Raw genomic sequence first — 23,512 nt, 5'->3', positions numbered from 1 at the left:
GAGAATCCTACCAAAAAATAGAGGAGGGAAGTAGTTTTTGTGGGTTAAAAAACGCGCCCCAAAGAGGAGCCCAATTCTTGTCATGGGCTGCACAGTATGTTACTCCTGTCCATATAGATACATAGAAATTGAATCCATGAGGAGAATTAGTGTGACATAGTGATGTCTTATATTAACAATACAGGTCTATTTATGAATTCATGTGGTGAAAATGTACTGCTAGTATACAGGTGTTCTTTAAAAACCCAGTCAACATGCTGGTAAATCTCTTCTTTTCTTTGAGGAGTTTATTTGGTTTCAAATATTCCTTTCTTAAAACGCAGAATAGTGCAGAAATGGAAGCTGTTCATTGAAATGGAGCTGACCAGTGCTGCTCAGTCCTCTCTGGTAAACGAGATTTGCAAAGTAAACAAGAGAAGAACATAAGCATTTTAATTATTTGAGGAGCTCTTCATAATTGAAGTGAATAGACTTTGGCTTGCCGCAGTCTCTAGTACAAAAAGGTTTTGTTCGTTTGAAAGCAAACAGCAAAATGTTGCAGTTTATTGATTTCCCTTTAATATTTATAAAATGCTAGTTGTTCGAGATAAATGCTTTAGAAATGTGTAACGCATCTTTTTATTTTTAACTGTTTTATGAAGAGTGTTAATATTGCCATCAGTTGGTTCACTACCATCCTCCATCTGCATATAAAATACCTATTTTAATCACCAGTGTTATCTTCTCTGTGTATGCAGAAAAGAGGGTTTTGTTACAGTTTTTTACTGCTAATTTACCCCGCTACTCTGTGAACAGTTTCAGAACATATAGATGCTATATAGATATATAGTTATTTGCTGTTTTTCCTCCTGACCTTCAGCATTCCCCCGGAGTGCAGCCAGCTGACCTTGAAGAAGTCGTTAAGAAGGGTGTTAAAACTCTGGTGATCGGTCGTGGCATGAGCGAGGCTTTGCAGGTAGGATTCTGTTCCGTGAGAAACATACATTAGAACTGCTTGTTTTCTTTTCTTTCTGATCAGGGAAAGAAAAAATCCAGGAAGCTTTACTAGGAGAAAATTCAGGATGCTGGATTAGTGTGACTGAGCTCCTGCCAGGAGTACATCTCTTCCCAAAAGAAACAACGCTTGAGCTTCGCCGTGTTAGTGTCAATGCCAAGCAGTAAACAGGTTTACGTTCTGCTACAGCAACAGTTTAAACAAGGAGAATTTTTTACAATGTCATTAGTCCCCTCTTTTAAAATAGGTTATGAACTGGCTCTCTAGCCTGCTGGAAATCCTTTGATAATTTGATAATACTTTGATAACTACCTACAGAAAGCTCACAAGTGCTGCACTTCCCTTCTAAAGAAGCAATTCTTTATTTTTTTGGTGAAGTAACACCTTATTTACATTAATTATCTTTAGCTCCATTCTACTGTTGTAAGAAAGAATGTTGTAATGGAACAGCTTATCCTTGGTGCCATCTCAAGGCACATCAGGGATAAGAGGGTTATTAGGGGCAGTCAGCATGGCTTTACCAAGGGTAGGTCATGCTTGACCAACCTCATAGCCTTTTATGAGAATGTAACAAGGTGGATGAATGATGGCAGAGCTGTGGATGTGGTCTACCTTGACTTCAGTGAAGCCTTTGACACAGTCTCCCACAGCATCCTCACAGCTAAGTTGAGGAGGTGTGGTCTAGACAATAGAGTAGTGAGGTGGGTTACAAACTGGCTTAAGGAGAGAAGCCAGAGAGCGGTAGTCAATGGTGCAGAGTCTAGTTGGAGGCCAGTATCTAGTGGAATGCCTCAGGGGTCAGTACTGGGGCCAATATTATTCAATATATTCATTAACGATTTAGACGAGGGAACAGAGTGCACTATCAGCAAGTTTGCTGATGACACTAAGCTGGGAGGAGTGGCTGACATGCCAGAGGCTGTGCTGCCATCAGAGACCTGGACAGGCTGGAGAGTTGGGCGGGGAATAACCTAATGAAATTTAACAAGGGCAAGTGTAGAGTCCTGCATCTGGGCAGGAACAACCCCAGGTTCCAGTATCGATTGGGAAATTACATATTAGAGCGCAGTGTAGGGGAAAGGGACCTGGGGGTCCTGGTGGACAACAGGATGACCATGAGCCAGCACTGGGCCCTTGTGGCCAGGAAGGCCAGTGGCATCCTGGGGTGTATTAGAAGGGGGATGGTTAGTAGATCGAGAGAGGTCCTTCTGCCCCTCTGCTCTGCCCTGGTGAGACCACATCTGGAATATTGTGTCCAGTTGTGGCCCCTCAGTTCCAGCAGGACAGGGAACTGCTGGAGAGGGTCCAGCGTAGGGCAACAAAGATGCTGAAGGGAGTGGAGGAAAGGCTGAGGAAGCCATGTGAGGAAAGGCTGAGGGAGCCGGGGCTCTTTAGTTTGGAGAAGAGGAGACTAAGGGGGGACCTTATTAATGTTTGTAAATATATAAAGGGTGAGTGTCAGGAGGATGGAGCCAGGCTCTTCTCGATGGCAAACAGTGATAGGACAAGGGGTAATGGGATCAAGCTGGAACACAAGAGGTTCCACTTAAATTTGAGAAAAAACTTCTTCCCAGTGAGGGTGACAGACACTGAAACAGGCTGCCCAGGGAGGTTGTGGAGTCTCCTTCTCTGGAGACATTCAAGACCCGCCTGGACATGTTCCTGTGCGACCTCACCTGGGCGTTCCTGCTCCAGCAGGGGAATTGGACTAGATGATCTTTTGAGGTCCCTTCCAATCCCAAACATACTGTGATACTGTGATACTGTGAAAGGGCTGCATTTTAAACTCTGTTGAAGAGAGATGGGAGCTGTGTAGCTTTATTGAAAGACATTATAGCAATCTTAGAAATATCTGAGCATACTGTCAGTTTGGTTCCTGTCATTTACTCATGTGAATCTACTAACAAATGCTATCAGCATCTGATTTTCTTCAAGCCTCACAGTGTGTATAGGGGGGAAAAAATCTAATACTTGCTCTTCCCATTTCCTTTTCTCTTCTGAGGTTCCACAATCTACCGTGGACTATCTGAAAAGAAACGGGATCGATGTGTTGGTCTTGCAAACGGAGAAGGCCGTGGCCGAGTACAACGCCCTGGCTGCTCGGGGGGTGCAAGTGGGGGGAGTTTTCCATTCAACCTGCTGAAGCTTTTGCAGCTTGTTCCACCTTTCGCTGCCGCGGCCAAATCACAGACACGCGTTGAGTCACATCGCGGTCAACGGAGCGTGGATTTACCTACCTTAAAATGCAAGGATGGTTTGTCAGAGTGCTCACAAAAAGGACTATTAATGAAATAATTTAACTACAGATCCATTTTCATACATTCTTGAGATTGACCTAATCTTCCTCTGAACACTGTCCGTATTCTGGTTACTTAACTTTTCACCTGTTGGCTAAATTAAGATACTACGCTTTGGATACTTCTCTTAGGAAATGGCCCAAAATGACATTATTAGCTATTGAAATGCAGCCATAAAATATCTGATGAGTACAATGCAGTGGTAGATATGAAGCGGTGGTAAAGCAGCAACACACTGAGCTGTGCAATACATATCTATGCAAAAGTCCCTACGTGCTTAAAATCACCAGGAAGGTTTGTCACAAAACTAGTTTGCAATATAAAATGTTGAGTTTTTTAGGAAATCAGTCTAAATTGCTGCTGGGGATGGATGTGAGAATTCTTACTGGTCATCATTAGCTGATGATTGAACCACTGTGCCATCAAGCATATTATTTACAGTGAAAATTTAATAAATTCTTAAAGTTGCTGTTCTTGCTGGGCTTCTATTGATATTATGAGTTGCAAGTTACCTACTGTAAATATCTTCCCCACCAGGCTCACTAATTCTTGGTCTGTGCCTATGAATTCTGTGTATATGAATGAAATTACAAAGCTGTGGCTCCTCAAAGCCCTGAGGCGTCCGAGCTGTCGGAGCAGCAGCAAAGAGGCTTAGATCGGTATGTGAACGCTCTTTCTCAGGAATAACCCTTCACAAACTACTGTGTTATTTTTATTTGCTCTAGCAATCCTTTAAAACCTCTTCTTTTTTGCATTGTGTCATCTTAGAGCAGAGGTGGTTTGATGCTCTTGATCACAATCATATATTTGCAATATTTCATGAGTTTTTGGGCCTGAAGGCAGCCTGAAATAGGAAGAGGTTTTATAAGGTTTTTACTGGGAGGACAATTCTAGTTTTTTAGAAGTTGAGCAAACAAACACCTGATCTTTCACCTCTAGGTTTTGGCTTTTTAAGTATTTTCATATTAATGTGGCACATTAATGATCAAGCCACATTCAACAAAACCGCTCAGCCCAGGTCCTGCAGAGTGAGCCCCTCGCACTGGTGCTACGTGTTTGTCCTCCCAAAAGTCTGAGACCATTTTAGAGGTGCTGCAGCTTCTTCATTTTTCCTTCCATTTGGCAACCAGTAGGATAGAGACAATTCCACTACCAAACCAGGGAGATACAGAGATAAACTGCTAAGTTTTGCTACCATCAGCACACAACTTGGGCGTTAACAAGAAGATAATCCGCTGCAAGTTGCATCAATCCCTATTTTCTACTTCTGCTCTTGAGGCAGCTTCATCAGTTCCACAAACGTGGCTGCTCCAGTCCCCGAAATCCCAAATTTCCTCCTTGGTGTCTGAAATTGCTTTGCTGCATGGTGGAAACAGCTGGGACTGATTCATCGAAATAAATTCATCCAGAGGTCAAAACGGTATCGTTATTAAATCACCGCTTTCAGCTAGAGCCGTAAATAATGGTAAAATTAACAGGCTCATCGTCCAAATCGTGGGAATGCACTTTTTTTAGGGCAGGATTCCTCACATACGCCACTTCTCTGCCTCCCAGCAGGAAAATGCTCTCCCAGTAATGGCAGCGAGCTCCCAGTACAGCAGATACTGGGCTGGGCACCAGAAGGTTCCGCTGTAAGCGGGTCGGTCGCCAGCCCTTATCTTTGTGAAGCAGCACGTACGAGCTGGCGCTGGAGATACCGGCCTTAAAAAGACTCAGACGCACCAAACCAGCATTTTTAAGGGACATCAGGCAGCGTTTGTGCTATTACATCTCCGAGCCTTCAAACTTAATAAAAAGTTGCATTAATATCGCATTAGCAAATTGTAAAGCAAGAAGTCAGCCTGCTCCTGAATTCCTTCTGCCCCCTCCTAAGGACAAACTGGAAGACGAAAGTGAAGTCAGAAGAAAATAATAATTGTATCGTCTCTGACGTGGTCAAAAGCTTTGAGAACGGGGATAAGCAAGGCAGGAATGCAGAGGAAACTCATCTCAATGAGCTGGAACCCCAGATGATGGCACATGGTCCCGATTTAAATTCATGTTTTTATATCCTCCCAAGAACTTGCTTTGTGCTTTTTGCAGTGACTGTACCCACCAGCTTAGTTTTTCTGGACTTTAAGATACAAAAAGCCACACCAGGTTTGAGTTAATATCTCATAAGCTTCACCTTTTGTCTGAATAAATTTATGCATTATTTTAAGCACTATTGACTTGATAATTGCATTATTTCAATAGACTTCAGTAATCTGATGATGAATTTCCCATTAAAATAGAATAGATGAAACCTAAGAATAAAAGGAAAAACCAATGATTTCATCCACGACTCAAACTAGGAATCAAGATCAATATCTCCAGGACAATATTGAGAAGCCAACTATGGAATACTCTCATTAGACTGGAAATGTTTGTCGCAGTCTTAAATTCTCAAGTGGTTTTAAGCACCTTGAAATTACAGATGAACTTTGATACAGCTCTTCAATACTTACTCATTGGTTGGAACACAGAAGGCAAGTGATCCTTGCCCACTATGTCAAATTAAAATCACAACTCGGAGGAATCTTTTGTTAGCCTAGGACTATGTATGTCCACTTATATAATAAAGAGATAAGCCTGAGTTTTCCTATTTTATTGTAGAAAAAGCACAGAAGGGGTTATTATTTACACTGATCTTTGTCCAACTGGAATGTGTTTCTTCAGGGCTTTGTTTACTTGCTAAAAATACACCTTTTTTTTCTTTTTAATGATTTATGAGGACAGGTAACATTTGGCTGCTGCACTACGAAGTTTCACACATTAAACGCTCCTAGAAAATCCTACCAAAGGTTTGCTACATATTGCGGGATGTTCCTTAGTCCGCTGAAGCTTTGCCCAGACACCCTTTCCACCAGGAATGCCAGAAAAACCACATTTATAGTATAATTCTGTCCCTCCGTACTCATAGCTCAGCCACTTAGGACACTGAGAAGCTGCCTGACCACTGCGTAATTGAGAGCGTTTGGATATTTCAGCTCATCAGAAACACTTTGATTGGCAAAACTGCTCCAGGACTGTAAAACTAAAGAGGTTTTCTCATCTGAGTAAGATGGTTCAGGCCAAGCTCACCACCCAGAAACAGATTCTGTGGCATTTAATCACATCGTTCCTACAGACATCCATAAAATGGAGTTGAACATTTTCATCTCTTGCAGGTTTGTAAACAAAAACAGTAATTTGTTGTTTTCTTGCTCTAACTCCAGCTCCATGTTCTGTAACTGAAGCTCTGGTTGCACCAACAGGTTCCTCCTGCCCCGGCACCACAATGTGAACAACCTGTGCTCCCCAAAACTGCACCAGCTTCAATACAGGACGGAACATCGCTCGGGATTTAACATACGGCAACTGGGAATTCCACTTTGAGGTGCAGTTCCTACACAAAAACAATAACACTTTTGATATTATAGATATATATATATATATGTAGACTAAGAATTTAGGTACCAATGCACAAGTTCTAGCCATTAAAAAGGAAACAACCAAACAAAAAACCAAAACCAAACCTCTACAAAAAATCCGAACTCCTCAGCTTCATTTCGAAGGTCTGTAAAAATAACCTTGATTTATGTGACTAAGCATTTACATAGTATATACCTTGGTAAATACACAGCAGAAAAACCTTGAGGAGAAACTTCTATTAAGTAACAACTGAAGATAGGGCCAAATGACGTTACTGCTGGAATGCTGATTGGGAACTGTTTTCATCTTGTCGATTCAATATAGAAACACCCGCATTTTCTTGAAACTACTCCCAGTTAGCTGAATAACTCCTGTATTGGTATATCTGCTTCGTCACAGAGGAGATCGATTGTTCCTCAACAGCTTTATTTCTCTTTTTTTCCCTTTTCATACAAGTATAAAATTATTTGGGTTTGATTCACCATCTTGCAACACTGTGTATTGCCCATAAATATATTTCTTTTAGCCACAGACTTCACCGCCTGGCGGGTTTGGGCATGATATAAACTTTGACAGGTTTGCTGAAGGGGATGGTCCCCTCGATGCCGTTTTCAGATTGCGGAAGAGCCTCCAAACTCTCGCTCCAGGTAGATTTGGGGATTTTAGCAGACGCTTTGCTCTTGTTGGAGTTGTACGCCAGCAGCAACCGCACTTCGATCTGACACGGCTCTGCGGAGGAAAAACACAACACAACAACCCAGACTTGACTATTGACATAGGGAACAACCGATATGAATTGAAATTGTATCTCACGTGTGCTGGGTGAAGCACAGAGCAGGTCTGGGCTGAGCAGAACCCCATCTGGCGTTTGAAAATACAACATCGTCACAGAATCGACTGGGTCGGAAAAGACCTCAGAGATCATCAAGTCCAACCCTTGGTCCAACTCCAGTCCATTGACTAGATCATGGCACTAAGTGCCATGTCCAATCTCAGTTTAAAAACCTCCAGGGCTGGTGAGTCCAGCACCTCCCTGGGCAGCCATTCCAATGTCTCATTACTCTCTCTGCAAAGAATTGCTTTCTAATCTCCAGCCTAAATTTCCCCTGGCAGAGCTAAAGCCCATGGCCCCTTGTCCTATTGCTGACTGCCTGGGAGAAGAGCCCAATCCCCACCTGGCTAGAACTGCCCTTCAGGTAGTTCTAGAGAGTGCTGAGCTCACCTCTAAGCCTCCTCTTCTCCAGACTAAACAAGCCCAGCTCCCTCAGCTTCTCCCCATAGGTCTTATGTTCAAGTCCCTTCCCCAGTCTTGTTGCTCGTCGTTAGGCTCAGCACAGTAGAACTAGGCACTGGTTTAAACCCCTCGGCTCTTTGTCATAGCTTAAAAACCTCTCACAACTAACAATAAATAGCAACTTTCGAAAGTAACTGTTAGAAGTTATTCCAACCAAATAATAAAAATAAATTTAAAAAAATAATAAAAGATCGTAGAACTAGTAGGTCTTGCGAGCTGTATTTTTATGGCAGGATCAAGTGGATCCAGCTGATGGCTCACAAGCCTCAGAGCGCATTAATTGAAGATTCTCTTCTCTTGGAGGTTTTTACGCTGACAGTCTTTTCCCCATCTCAGCAGCTGGACAGATATTCCTAATTCTGCCCATAAGATGATTTCACTTTGTTCTTCTCCCAGCAGACATCAGGAAAACAGGTTCCCAGCCTACATAGTAGGACCCTGAGCAGCACGCAGGACTATATCCCCATCAAAATTTTCCTTTCTAGATTGAAAACCATGATTCCTTTAGGTTTTCCGTATGGAATTGTATTGGTTTTGATTGGGATAAAGTTAATTTTCCATCACAGTAGCTCGCGTGGGGCTGAGTTTCGGAATTGTGACCAAAATGGTGTTGCTAACCAAGGGATGTTTCAGCTGTTGCTGAACAGCGTAACGTACTTTTTCACCAAAACCAGGACTAAATTACTGAAACCCACAGAATGTTAAGGCGGGACACCCAGAACTGCAGCTGAGACATCACCCACACCTGACAGAACACATGAAATAACCTTTTTCCCCACCTTTCTCACAGACTCACCTTTTTGCCACACTGGCACCTCCTTTAATTTGTAGCTTGCTCTATCGCTTCTGCTATTGATCAAAAGTGAATCTGTGCTTTGCATTTGGGCATCCTCTTTCCTAAGCACACACTTTTTACCGGCCTTCGATAAGTTTCAATGTCTGGAATTTCTCCATTTTCAATTCGGAGCCCTGAGCCCTCCCAGCTTGGTGTCCTCCCCACGTTTTATAGGCCCAAGTGCCAAATGTCAAAGTTTAAAGTTAAAATAAAGACCAGAGGAGACACCAGAACAGAATCCTTTGGGACCAGACCTAAAATGCCCTTTCAGTGAACGCTGCAGAAGCAGAAATAAGGATTTGATTCAGCTCCCATTGGTACAACACGATCCCTTAAATCCAGATACTTCCAGTTATAGAAGCAATACTATTTTTCTCCTCCAAAACAACAAATACTTTTGTTGTTTGAAACCAAGTGAATGACTGAAGCTCTTTCCTCGGGAAGGGTGAATGTCAGCTGAGACTGAACGAGAATGTTGGAGTCACGTATTTCAGAGCTAAAAGGTGGTTTTTAGGACATCAAAAAGGTCAAGTTTTAATCAGCAGTGAAATTACACTGTTGAGTACACACAGTTCCAAAGGTTCTCTGCCCTCCTCAAACACCCGTCAGATCTAAAGCGATGAATTACAGTGACTCAGTTGATCGTGACTCCTCAACTTAAAATAAGGACACAGACCTCACTTCTCAACTGCTCTTCCTCTACACCAGGGATGTCAAACTCTTTTTCACCAAAGCCACATCAGCCTTGTGGTTGCCACATGTGGTGGCCACATGTAATTTTAGCACTGTATATGTGTAACTACTCCTACATTTATTTACATATGACCACACATGCAGCCACCGGCATCTTCTCCCCAGCAACTGCAGCCCCTCAAGTCACCTACGGAGCCACGGTGCTGTGCCACCCAGCGAGACATCACTGCCCAAAGGCTGCTAGAAATCTGAGGAACGCCAAGGGCAGCACCAATAAGTAGAATCACAGAATCATAGAGTGGTTTGGGTTGAAGGGACCTTCAAAGCTCATCTGGTCCAACCCCTGCCATGAGCAGGGACATCTTCACCAGATCAGGTTGCTAAAGTGCTGTGTGCCTGGAGTGCTGGGTCCAGTTCTGGGCTCCCCAGTTTAAGAAGGACAAAGAGGTGAGAGCTACGGGGATGCTGAGCGGTCTGGAACATCTTTCTTATGAGGAGAGACTAAGAGAGCTGGGGCTGTTCAGCCTGGAGAAGAGAAGCTGAGAGGGGATCTCATCAATGCTGATCAATATCTCCAGGGTGGGTGTCAAGAAGATGGACCAGACTCTGTTCAGTGGTGCCAATGACAGGATGAGGGGCAATGGGCACAGACTGAAACACAGGAGGTTCCATCTGAATATGAGGAGAAACTTCTTTCCTTTGAGGTGCCAGATCCTGGCCCAGGCTGCCCGGAGAGGTTGTGGAGTCTCCTTCTCTGGAGACATTCAAACCCACCTGGACACCTTCCTGTGAGATTTGCTCTGGTGACCCTGCGTTAGCAGGTGGGTTGGACGAGATGATCTCCAGAGGTCCCTTCCAACCCAAACCATCCCGTGATTCTATGAACAACAGCTGTAGACTCCAGGACCCTCAAAAACCCCAAGACTGCAGGGGTACGTCTTATGTACAGGAGTCTGACATCAAGCAAGACACACTCCTCTCTCAGAAAAGTGCTGCGACAAAATGACATGAACTTGTATCGTGAACGTTACCTGTCCAGGCTGTGTGTGAGAGGTAAACCTGAGTTATCAGCCTGTGCCTTCCAGGACCAGGATTTCGAAAGTCAGCTGGTTTCGGATGGATGATTTGTGCTTGTCCATCGGGATACAATACCTATAGCGGGGGAAAAAAAGGAAATGAATGACAACTGGATTGTGGATTTGCAACAGGACAAGAGGTGATGGATTTAAACTAAAAGAGGGGAGATTCAGGCAAGACATGAGGAAGAAATTGTTGCCCCTGAGGGTGGTGAGAGCCTGGCTCAGGTTGGCCAGAGAGGTGGTGGATGAACCATCCCTGGAGACATCTCAGGCCAGGCTGGATGGGGCTCTGAGCAACCTGAGCTGGTGAAGATGTCCCTGCTCATGGCAGGGGTGGCACTGGATGAGCTTTGAAGGTCCTTACGACCCAAACTGTCCTATGATTTGCACACTGTGTGCTATTTTGGTGGTTCAGTTTGAGTTCAGAAGGCAGGAGGGTTTGCTTTATCTTGGAGCCAGGAGTCCAGTTGCCCCTGATTTAACAGCCACACGCTGGCCACTCAGACCCACACCAGAGGGGAAAAATTTACCTTGACATCACCTTCCTCCTCTGCACTGTAAACAGAGGTTTTCAGTTCTTTGTTATGCAGCGAATTTGCATATGTGACTTGGCATTATAGCACATCCACCTCCTCAGCTGCATTTGAAACTAATGATTCAGCAGCAAGAAGACAGTTAAGTCAGAAATACAAAGAGCCGAGAGCCTGTGCGTTTCTGTCCCGTTCAGAACAGCTCCTTTTGCTCCTCCTTCTCCCAGCTACACAAGCTACAAGCTCACCAGCGTTTATTTGTGCTCATGTCGGTAACACGCCCAGTGCACGTGAAAGCACCGAGTGGAGCACAGAACGGCATCCAAGCACTCAAAGCCTCAGGAATTGCACAAGTCAACTCAGCGCACTATCCACAAGCTGGTTTCAGAACGTGTGGTTCAAATACAGAAATCCAGCCTTGTTGTGTCCAGTTATTCGCAATTGAGAAGTGTTGACATCCTTAAGCAAACACAATCTCCTTTGCATTTATGTCAAGCAACAGCTTACCTGGACTTTAACGGTTCCTTGGGGATCCTGCACGTGTTCCAGAGTCGCATCAACATCCAGTGCCACCACCAACCCCGACGTAAACCTCAGAGGATTATCCGATTCACCGGTAGGCTCGATGATATTTGCAGTAGCTCTGTGGAGCTATTAGGGGCAAAGCGGTTGGCAAAAATAAGGCATGGGGAGGAGGAGGAAAGAAAAAAGGATCATAACTTCTTAATGGAGAAGTTGTGCATTAACTTTGGGTTCATTTAGATACTGCCAGGAGTTATTAAGCGTTCCAGATGCTAAGGATATTGCATTGGAATTCTTTGTGTTACACTGACCTGCTCTGGAAGAGGAAGGTGGAGGAAGGTACTTTGTCGCAGGGTTGTCTGAAGAATCTTGACCACTTCCGAAGGCTTGGATGTCACAAGTCTGGGCATTAAGTCCAGCAATTTATCTACAAAACTGCCTTGCATGTGTGGGAGCTCAGAGATGAAACATCTGTGTTAAGAAGAAACCGAAAATCAAATACTTTTTTCAACAGTATTGTTATTTTCAGCCAAGCTACTTCATCCTTATATTTAGTTATAAGGTCAGAATTAGATATGTGGATTCCCCTTCTGATGCAACAGAGAAACACGGCTGGATGAAAGCGCCGTTCCTGGTATAGTTGCCTCAAAAACGTTTGAACTTGGTGCTTCTCAGGGATGTCATGCATATGCCTTATTCTTTATGCTGTGCGCTTTCATCTGGCTAATTAAATAGCTGACTCATTACCGGCTCTAACGTACCCACACACCCAATACGTGAGTTGGCTGATCCGCTGCAGCAAAGTTTCCAGAATGGTTTTCATCTACCAATATTTAAGAGAATATTGATTATTACATCTGAGGAGTGAAATTTTAATAGTAAACTACAAGAGGTCAAGAACAGCAAATAGAATAGCGAATAGAATCTCCTCTATAGTTTGGGACGACAGCCTCTCACAACAGAGTATTTAATACTTATTCTTTATATAGAAGTAAAATTGGGCTATCACCCTACATCCCTGTATGCAGAAGATGCTTCTTTAGACTGATTGGTGGTTTATCTCTTGTTATCAGCAGTTTTTGAAGCCTAGTAAATACTCATGCAATCTAGGGGAATGAATGCACTGTTTCTTGAACAATGGGTTCTCCTCGCCCTTGTCAAGTTCGGTGGTGTGTTGTATATTCACCTACAGTTGAGTATATAAAGAACAGGAACACCAGACGTGCCCAAAAGAGCTTCAGGTCCTAAAGCCTTAGAAGTGAGAGGGGTTTTAGGATCTTGGGTGTTCTTACAGAAGCATAATCCATAAACAGAAGCCTCCACCACTCTTCTGCATACAGAGTAATAGGGTGATGCAGGAATACACATCCCTGTGTTCCTGTGACTGACACTATGTACAAAACACATTCCAACTGCTCCATCATGGGATGCAGCTAAAATCCAGCACACCGAGGCTGCACCACTCAGACACAGAGATTTTACATGCCCGAGCATTTACAGGTGACCTTACAGCAACTGACAGGATCTACCATCCCCCACAGAAACAGAGAATCGTTTGGGTTGGAAAAGACCTTTAAGGTCATCCAGTCCAAGCGTTAACCCAACGCTGCCAAGGTCACCACTACCACATGTCCCTAAGAAGCTCATCTGTGTGTCTGTTCAGCCCCTCCAGGGATGGTGACTCCACCACTGCCCTGGGCAGCCTGTCCCAATGCCCCACAGCCCTTTGGGGAAGAAACTGTTCCCCAGATCCAACCTCAACCTCCCCTGGCGCAACTTGAGGCCGTTTCCTCTGGTCCTGGCGCTTGTTCCTGGGGAGCAGAGCCCGACGCGCCCTGGCTCCAAGCTCCTTTCAGGCAGTTCAGAGATCAGAAGGTCTCCCCTCAGCTCCTGTTTTCCAGCTGAACCCCCCAGGTCCCTCAGCCGCTCCCATCACACTTGTGCTCCAGCCCCTTCCCCAGCTCCGTTCCCTTCCCTCAACTCACTCCCCCTTTTGTGGAATTCACGTAGGAGTTACATTCCTAGGAAACAGTGATGACTTTTGCACATCCCAAGACTCAGCGCAAGGATAAAAAGCAACTGAACAGCTCTAGTTGGTATCTACCAAACGAGCCGAGCACTCGGGAGTGGGTAGATTTGGTTCACTTTCCTCATCATGTAACCACCCGCAACTGCCAAGTATATGGACCACAAATAAATGAGGATTTAATGGGAAATAGAGCTGGAATTCTGCTCAGCCAACTCTGGATATCTGTGTCTCTGGGCGAGCTATCCAGTTCCCTTCTGAACAGATGGAAAAACAACTGCACATCCCTAATCTGACCTATTTTAGCCATCTAGATTAGGATAAAAATCAAAGAGGAGAGCTGGGGGAGCCCTTCACAAGCAGCAGATTTACAAAGCACAACTCAACACCTGGTCCAGGCGACTCCCATCCTGAGCATGTAGATGGTTTGCTCACTCATTTACAACTTCATACTCCCAGCAAAGCTCCTCCATTAATCCCACATTTCAAAGGGAGTTTATGTCTTGCTTTATCGATCTCATAGTCCCCGATGTAAAACAGCAACAGGGGAAGATGCGAAGGCATGAAGAATAAATGGAATATTCCCTGATGACAACAGCGAGGAGATTTTCTAACAAAGAAGCAACAGAATTTCTCACCTCTGAAAGGAATCCACTTCTTGCAGGAATTTTTCACACATCCCAAAAAGGGGTTCCACTCTGTAACAAAGATAAGGTTCCTTGCTTCATTCTAAATAAAGAAAACTGGCTATACAGCTACATTTAGGTGTTTTGGAACCCAGGTCAAACTCTTAAAAATACAAGATCTTACAGTTTTGAGGCTAGAAAGGTGTTCTCCATGAGAAAAAAACAAAATTAATTGGTGTTCCCTTCCCACATCCATATCCCACAAAAAATCATTTGCTTAAGGCACTAATTAAGTTCCCAAAGCCACTGTTAGAAAAGATTAAGTTTCCACTTATAAAATAAGAGGTTAAAATATATTATGGGCATCTATGGCAACGCAGTAAATCGACGGCAACAAACTTGAAATGAATTAGGATACTAATCACTTTGCTCTAATTCTACAACCACCCAAACTCGTATGTAACTTCATTGACCTCAGCAGCCAAAATGAACCACATGGAGCCTCTTGTGTTACCTGAGCCACGATTTGCACCAACATCAGCTGCAGATCAGTCACAATGACAATTATTTTCTGATGCTAAGACCTCAGCAACTAATACTCAATGAAGCAAACACGATCAGGGCATTCTTTGATACTTTTCCCCATTTAAGTAGGTCCCAAATACCAACTCTACAGCATTCCCGCCTATTTATATCCTCATAGTGAGAGAACTCAACCACCAAAACGCATCTTCCCAATAATTTTGTCATTTAATTTAGTATTGTGCCACTATACAGCTACACCGAAGGCTCTTCATTCGGAATTATTTTAGCAGTGGTTATTGGCATGCTGTGATTTATGTGTCCAATTTCTCCTTGCTCTTCCTTTTAAGCAAAGCTTAAGGAAACTAAGCTTAAAGTTAAGCCTAAGAAGCGCTTTTAGCAGGTCATCCTTACCCTCTAGTGGTACGTGCGGTCACGATGAGCTGTAACGCCTTCGCCTGCAGCCTCATGTGATGAATAATGACCACTTGTCTGCTTTCCACTCCGCTGTACATAAACTCCATCTTGTAAGTTTCTTCCAAAATCTGTCAGACACCACAAGGGTAAAAATACATCAGGTTCTGTTAAACTCTTACACACGCACGATCACAAGATTCTGGTATTTTTCCTCACATCGAGGAACACGTTAATCCACGAGTCTCATTCTTTTGGTGAAATTCTTTACGGCATAAAGCGGCACCTAATACTGAAAAGTCTTCTTGGCTATATGAAAGAAATAATTCATGAAATCAAGCACTCTCTCCATGCACAGTCAATTACATTTTAAATTTCCAAGGGTAGAGCACTCAGAACCTCCCACTGGCTGCTCTGGAACACAAAACATGAGCAACCTCAGTGGTCCTGCTCGGGTTTACGTGTTTGGAGCCAGATTTGCCAAGTTCTGTTGAAAACAACTTGACATTCGACAACGCTTCATGTGTTGCTGATGGGAACTATCCCAAGATAATTGTCGTTCTGGGTTATTTTAGATACAAGGTTAAAAGCTCAGATGGACATTGGACAGTTTTACTCATCGTACTTTATCTGGCAAAACACATGGGCTTAAGTAGACGAGGGAAGAGCTCGAATTAATACAGCTAAGTTTAGTGTGACTGTATAGAAGCTGAGAACTTCCAAGTTATTTAATAGGAGACATTCCCTCACTTTGCATTGATGAGAAGTGATCTACACGCACAGTCACAACAGATAAAACTTCCCAGGGGGTTCACATGCCACTGAAAAGGGCACCCAAGACACACAGTTCAATTAGAGATGATTTTAAAAGCTCATCGGCTTTTGTTTCTAACTCATCCCTGGGGACAGCTGTCAACAGCACTGGAAGGTTTTGATGTGCAGCAGAACCTGCCTCTTATTACATCTTAATTAACCGAAGACTCAAAATGTCAGCAGAGTTTCCCAGCAGATCCATGAATTCGCTTTTACTCTACATTTGTTTCTGCATTATTTAATAGTTTGCTTTCTCCTTTACCTTTTCTTAGGGCTTGGCTTCAGTTTTTTAGCTTCAGTTTTTCCAGGATCTGATCATTTATACATCGCAGGATCAGAATAACTCAGGTTGGGTGGGAGCTCTGGAGGTCATCTAGCCTGATCCCCTGCTCAGAGCAGGTCTGATTAGACCCAGTTACTTGCAACCACATAAAATTGTGGACACTTCCAGGGACAAAGATTCCCCCAACTTCTCTGGGAAACCTGTTACAGTATTTAACCACCCTTATGGTAAATTACTCCATTTATATCTAATCAAAATTTCTCATATTCCAACCTGGGTCTCTTGTCCAGGGCAGTCTGGACATGTCTTATCTACATTCTATGGATGAGGCAGTGGTGGACAGCAGTAAATCCACCCTGAAGCCTTTTCTCCAGGCGGGACAAGCCCAATTCCCTCAGCCTCTCCTTGTAGGGAATGAGTTCCAGCCCTGACCACCTTGGCCCTCTGCTGAACCTGCTCTGGTTTGTCAGCATCTTGGAATCATAGAATCATCTCGGTCGGAAGAGACCCTGAGGATCATCGAGTCCAACCATAACCCAACTCCAGCACTAAACCATGTCCCTAAGAACCTTGTCTGAACACCTTTTAAACCCCTCCAGGGATGGTGACTCCACCACTGCCCTGGGCAGCCTGTTCCAATGCCCGACAGCCCTTTCTGTGAATAATTTTTTCCTAATATCCAATCTAAACCTCCCCTGGCGCAACTTGAGGCTGTTTCCTCTTGTCCTGTCACTTGTTACTTGGGAGACCAACATCCTCCACCCTCCTCTACCAGGGAGCCCAAAAAACAACTCAGCCCTCCAGATGTGATCTCCCAGGAACTGAACAGAGGGGAGGGACCATTTCTCCACACCTGATGGCTACGCTCTTGCTAAGCCAGCCCAGGATGCAGGTGACCTTTGTTACTGCCCCATGTCCAATGTGTTGTCCACTGGGATCCCCACGCTGAACATCATGAGGTTCCTGTCATCCCAGTTCCCCAGATGTGCCCTCCAGTGTGTCAACTGGTTCCTCAATTTGAAGAAGCCTTATCAGCCACTTATTCAGCCAGAATTCTGCCAGTTTGGTGAAAAAGAAACTACAGGAGACTGCAAACGCTTTGCTAAAGTCAAGAGATATGACATCCACTGCCCTCTCTCTGCTCACAGCACCAGAGAGCAATGGTGTTGGTCATGCCGGGCTGTCCAGGGCAGTGGTGGAGTCACCATCCCTGGAGGGGTGTAAAAGACACGGACGTGAAGTTCTCAGGGACATGGGTTAGTGCCAGGGTTGGGTCAACAGTTGGACTTCATCTTAAGGGTCTCTGCCAACCAAAATGATTCTATGGTTAGGCATCATTTGCCCTTGGGAAATGCATTTTGGCTGTTCCAAATCACCACATTGACCTTCACTTGTTTAGGAATGGCTTTTAAGAGGATACAATCCACAGCCTTCCCTGGGAATGAGGTGAGGGCAAACAGCCCACGGTTTTCTGGATCTTCTTTCTTGCTCTTCTGCATTGTACAGTTGTCATGAACCTCCCCACTCATCTTTTGAAGACGAGCAAAACTTCTCCTCCTTGTGGAACCACAATTTACTTGGACAGACTACAGCAGTGGAGGATCAGAAGCATATTTCTGTTGCGTGGCCAAGGAGGGGCTCATATCCAAGGACCTGCAGACCCCGCTGCTTCTGCCTCACCTGTTTTGCTGCGGCAGACGCCAACACGTTCTGTTTCAGGTACAGAGGAGCCGCCACGTTCCACAGCTTCTCCTGCAAGGCCTGCAAAAGAAAACCACGAAATGATGATAAATACCTAGTTCAGTCTAAAAATTATAATGCTGGGCTAGATGGGTTTGGGAGCAGGGAAGATGCCCTGTCTCTCGGCTCTACACCAACAGGTTGGGTGAAAAAGTGTCTTTTGTGCTTTTAAATATAACATGGAGAAACACAGCTTCCAAAATATGTATTGTTCTATCAATACACAGAGATACCCATACAACTATAAAATAGAAGCTGAGAATATTAACTAAACCATGAAGTAGAGATTGGCTGTGTCAAGCTATTAGTGTTTTTTAAGGAGAATTTGATGCAGAATGCAGTTACTTATTTAATAAAACAATAGCCCACCATGTTAACACCTCCCTGAGAGGAAGATCAGGGCAATCCCAGACTGCAAGCAGAAAGCAGAAACAATAGCAACTGTCCCCAGAAACACACCTACACAGTCATATTTCTGAACTTTCCTGTTGACAGACTCCACCCCACCCAAGATCCTGGAGTTACTAAGAATACTGAGTGTAAATCAGCCACTGATCAAACCCAACAAACAACACCCACACCCTATTTGTTTTTTATCATAGAATAGAATCACAGAACCATTCGGTTGGAAGAGACCCTCAAGATCATCAAGTCCAACCATATGTGTATGTTAAAATGTATGTTAAAAAATTAAGAAGGCTTGATTAGATGATTTATATCACTTCTTGAAAGCTGCCTGTCCTTAGCTACAGATACACACAACACCGGCTGTATCCTCCACCTAAACTGGCCCCAGAATCCCAGTTTACCCCTAAAATCACTGGGTGTGTAGAACATTTGTAGCCTCCAGAGGCTGGGAAATGAAGATATTTTTTACCTCAGCAGCTTCTGTTCTGTTGGGGAAAGAAGCAATTGGCATGGAATCCACTGAAAAAGGCTGCTCTGACTTTTGGGTTCTCTCTGCCACATCACAATTTCTAACTATATATTACGAGTTCTTTTTCATTTCGGCCACATTGTTGATGGATTAACTGTTCTACACCTTGAGCCAAGAACGGCTGATGCAGCTTTTACCCCCCTTCTCCCCAACAAACCATCTGGTTCACGCCACTCGAACCCTGGAGAAGGGCGACAAAGCCACCTCCAAATGTTGGTCCCGCGCCTGGACAGCACATTTTGCTTTGGCAAAAGGTTTGGCTTTAGCTGAACTGTAACAGCACTCGACTGAAATACCTTCTGAGGGTGATAAACGCGTCCCAAGGATTTGAGGGCTGGCATGAGCTTCGCCAACTGGCAGCTACTCATTTAGCAAAGGAACTCAAATCCCTTCTCGGTTTTACATAACAAAGCTTTTATTGAGGCCTTTCTGGAAACCTGTTTGTCGCTTGCTTTAGTTCTTTAGTGTAAGTTGCATTCAAACACCTAAAGAATGCCAGGAGACTGATTTCAATCCTAGTGCCAGCTTATAGCTTGAGAAGTGAAGCAAAGAACGAGTTGCTGTTTACAGCAAGAAGCTGATAGAGAAAAGGGTTTTGCTTTGCCGTGGTGTCAAAGGAACCATTTCATCTGCTAATACCCAACGGACAGATAATTTCGGCACTTTCAAAGAAAGCACAACTGACTATTTTGCTCAATCAAGTCGAAGGAATTCCAGCTTTTTAGCTGCTTACAAAACATTGTCTATAAAAACTCTGCTTATAGCAGCAGTTTAGCAAAAAGCACTCAGAGAAAAGCTGCTCTTGTAACATAAAAGGCCACAGAGTAGTTGCCTCCGTTGCGATTTCTGCCAGAAAATAAACCCTCTGCTGGCAAAGTGCACGTGAACCAACATAAGGCCTGTGTACGACAGCAGAGATCTGCACTGGCGTGTTCACTGGCAAAGTAACCGCATCGATTATTTGCCACAGAAGGGGAGGGGGAATATCAGAAATTCACGGAACCTGCATTTTCATCATGAATGTGAAAAGATGGAAATGCAGCGCTGTGATGGACCGGGGGAATTACACAGAATCCCAGAATGTCATGGATTGGAAGGGACATCAAAAGCTCATCCAGTGCAATCCCCCCATGGAGCAGGAACACCCAGATGAGGTTACACAGGAAGGTGTCCAGGCGGGTTGGAATGTCTGCAGAGAAGGAGACTCCACAACCTCCCTGGGCAGCCTGGGCCAGGCTCTGCCACCCTCACCAGGAACAAGTTTCTTCTCACATTTAAGTGGAACCTTTTGTGTTCCAGTTTGGACCCATTACCCCTTGTCCTATCATTGGTTGTCACCGAGAAGAGCCTGGCTCCATCCTCCTGACACTCATCCTTTACATATCGATAACCATGAATGAGTCACCCCTCAATCTCCTCTTGTCCAGCTCCAGAGCCCCAGCTCCCTCAGCCTTTCCTCACACGGGAGATGCTCCACTCCCTTCAGCATCTTTGTTGCCCTTTGCTGGACTCTCTCCAGCAGTTCCCTGTCCTGCTGGAACTGAGGGGCCACAACTGGACACAATATTCCAGGTGTAGTCTCAAGTCAAACCTTGATGAGGAGCAGCTGACACTGAAGGTAAGTTGCGGTGAAATCCGCCATCCCTGCCAGTTCCGACTGCAGCTCTCCGAGCCTCTGAAGATCACTGAAACACATGGAAAGAGAAGCAAAAAAAAATAAACATAAGACAGCAAATTAATCTAAATGCACTCAGGATGCGGCAAGAGCGACGACGATGCCAACAATTCCTGCAATTTTGTTCAATTTAGAAGCAGCGCCAGAAACAGCAGCAAACGGGCACTACAAACCACTTTGCACCTTGGGACTTGGCGTCTCCTTTTTGCTGGAGGACGATACCAGCACAGCGGCAGCAGAAAATCCATCAACACGTGTTGCTCTGCAGCCCTGTGGGGACCACACAGCCCAGTGGCTCCAGATTTAACTTAAAACACGCCAGATTTAACTTAAAACACTCCAGATTTAACTTAAAACACTCCAGACTTCTCCAGTAGCTAAAGAGCCATTCGCATCACGCTGTTGGGAAATCTAAAACTGTTGGCGAGGAAAGGTTGGTTGGAACACGTCAGGCTCCCAAAACTGAGCGTTATTTGAAGTATTGCTGCCTTTTTATAATAAACCAAGCTGAAATCTGATGCATTGATATTTGCCCCAACGAGCTGCGTGTTGTCTGGTGTTCCTTGTATATCATACAGCAATAGAAGTAGCTTGTGACTCCACAGAAATATAAATGACAGTGAATGGAACCCCAAAAAGCTTTAGTTATACATGTTTTAAAATCAAAAGTGTGCACCAAGAAACCAAAATTCATTTTTGTTGCAGAACTGCAAATAGGCTGGATGACATGGATTGGACACGTCCGTTCTTCTCTGCATTTTGCTTTGATATCATGTGTACTAAAATTGCCATTCTCCTTCCACATTGCCTAGTGCGTTATTAAAAAGAACATTTTACCTTCAGATGACCCTTTCCCTCTTGATTATTTTAGATTTACCTTTGCATTCATGACACAGTTCTGCAGCTTTGGCTCTGCCAAACCAGCAGCTTGCTGAGCACTGATACATTAAAAACCAAATCCAGAGGGGCTGTGTCTTTCCTTCGATGCTGTGATAGCAGAACCAGCCTGAGCTTTACACAGCGACTCCATTTCACCTCCCAGAGAGAAGAGGAGACTCCTGGGTGCTTCATTTTAATGCATCACGTCGCACCAATGGGGACCAGGATGTCACGTCTCAGCTAACAACTGGGCAATTATTCCATTTCCCAATCTCCTACAGTTCCCAATTCCACTCATTCTATTTCCTTACAAATCTTAAGCACATATCAACATCCCTGCGAGCCAAAAACCAAAAATTCCTGTTGTACGGATGGAGAAATCAAACCACAAAGAACAATGTGCTGTTTGAAAAGCCTGTCTTGCAGTTTCGGCAGGAGAGCGTCAGGCCTGAGCGTGGTTGGAAATGTAAATCCCAAGGAGATACCAGCTCTAGGAGGTTTGTGTTACTTCCCTCAGTGACAAAAATGATAGAGGAGGAGGGAACGATGTCCCTGTGAGCTTCCCCTCTCAGCAACCAAACTGTTGGTGCAGGAACCTCTTGCCTCCTGCAAAACAACCTGTAACACTTTGGTTTTGTCCTAAAAACTGTCTGAAAGGAGGTTGGAGCATGGAGGGTGTTGGTCTCTTCTCCCAAGTAGCAACTGATAGGATGAGAGGAAATGGCCTCAAGTTGTACCAGGGGAGGTTTAGGATGGATATTAGGAAAAAATTCTTCATGGAAAGGGCTGTTGGGCATTGGAACAGGCTGCCCAGGGCAGTGGTGGAGTCACCATCCCTGGAGGGGTTTAAAAGGCATTTAGACCATATTCTTAGGGACATGGGTTAGTGCCAGAGTTAATTATGGTTGGACTCGATGATCCTGAGGGTCTCTTCCAACCAAAATGATTCTAAATCCACCCTTCTCTTATGGGTGGAAAACATTAGCTGGTTAAATATGGTTCGTGAGGAAAAAAGCCAAGCCAATAATTCCCATCAGCTCCAAAGCATCGCTGTCCTTTACTGCACATAAGTCACGTACAGCCATCTCCAACACGATTCCTACACTCAAAATCTAAAACATCCCCAGCCTGTGAGGTTTCCAGGCCTTGTGTCTGTAAGATTTTGGATGCTCTGCCAAGAGATCACCTGTTTCAAGCGTTCAGTGCATTAAATGCTTTGAGATGAAGGTTTAGGCTGCGCAGAGTAGCTTCAAAACAGAAGACAAACCACGTAGTTTCCCCAGTTGGGTTTTCAGTGGGGAACACAGTGTTGATCCGCCTGTGGAGGTGGGTGCGGCAGCGATTCCCAGCTACACACACAGAAAAGGCAGCTATTTGGGGGGAAGAAAAAGAATAAAGCCCTTTGGAATTCCATATTCCAAACAAAGCATTTTGGATTGTTTTGCAATAAGGCTCTTTTCCTCTTTGCAAGCAAGGCGATCATATTGAAACCCTTTTCAAGTGTTTCGTTTGTGTCAGTTTAGAGAAGAAATGGAAGGTGCGGCATAAAAGCCACATTCACACCCGTTTCTCTACAAGAGCAGACAGCAACACGCAATAATATCGTCTCATCCAGGAAAATCTCATATTTTCAAAGCAATGAAGAATGCAAATGTCCTTTGTAAGCAGGACTGGTGATAAGAACCCAACCAAGCAGCTTGTCTCCCGCTGAATGAAAGGCCATAGCACCTGGGAATTAAAACAGCAATGAGAACAAACCTCTCTCTTCCTACCAAAATGAAACAAAAAACCCCTGTAAAAACAGTAAAAATAATAGGATAAAAATGAATGACTTATACAAGGACTGAGAATTAAAAAAGACACACAAGGCTGTTATCCATAAAGATGGAAAATGTGTTTTACCATAAGCGAACAGTCTGAG

The 23,512-nt window shown here is 44.3% G+C and overlaps 2 protein-coding genes across 9 annotated transcripts in view; one reads left to right on the top strand and one right to left on the bottom strand.

Moving 5' to 3' along the window:
• Positions 1-7,396, top strand: part of AAMDC (adipogenesis associated Mth938 domain containing) — a 34,269-nt gene extending 26,873 nt beyond the window's left edge. For 5 of the 6 annotated variants that reach the window (XM_080363516.1, XM_080363515.1, XM_080363517.1 and 2 more), the window contains exons 3-4: positions 860-955; positions 2,997-3,760. In XM_080363516.1, the coding sequence (XP_080219642.1) occupies positions 860-955; positions 2,997-3,137 (237 nt within the window). In that variant the 3' untranslated portion in view covers positions 3,138-3,760. Of the gene's footprint in view, positions 1-859; positions 956-2,996; positions 3,761-6,566; positions 6,689-7,299 lie in introns of those variants that run through there. The other variant, XM_080363518.1, reaches the window with a different exon arrangement.
• Positions 7,255-23,512, bottom strand: part of INTS4 (integrator complex subunit 4) — a 43,049-nt gene continuing 26,791 nt past the window's right edge. For all 3 annotated transcript variants that reach the window (XM_080363510.1, XM_080363512.1, XM_080363511.1), the window contains 8 exons: positions 20,629-20,722; positions 18,041-18,121; positions 15,265-15,395; positions 14,341-14,400; positions 11,988-12,147; positions 11,662-11,805; positions 10,577-10,697; positions 7,255-7,452 (listed from right to left, as the gene is read on the bottom strand). In XM_080363510.1, coding sequence (XP_080219636.1) covers positions 7,259-7,452; positions 10,577-10,697; positions 11,662-11,805; positions 11,988-12,147; positions 14,341-14,400; positions 15,265-15,395; positions 18,041-18,121; positions 20,629-20,722 — 985 coding nt within the window. In that variant the 3' untranslated portion in view covers positions 7,255-7,258. The remainder of the gene's footprint in view (positions 7,453-10,576; positions 10,698-11,661; positions 11,806-11,987; positions 12,148-14,340; positions 14,401-15,264; positions 15,396-18,040; positions 18,122-20,628; positions 20,723-23,512) is intronic.

Source organism: Nesoenas mayeri (genome assembly GCF_963082525.1).
Source record: "Nesoenas mayeri genome assembly, chromosome: 1".
In the NCBI taxonomy this organism is placed as follows: Eukaryota; Metazoa; Chordata; class Aves; order Columbiformes; family Columbidae; genus Nesoenas; species Nesoenas mayeri.
This window is presented reverse-complemented; position numbering and strand designations above follow the sequence as displayed.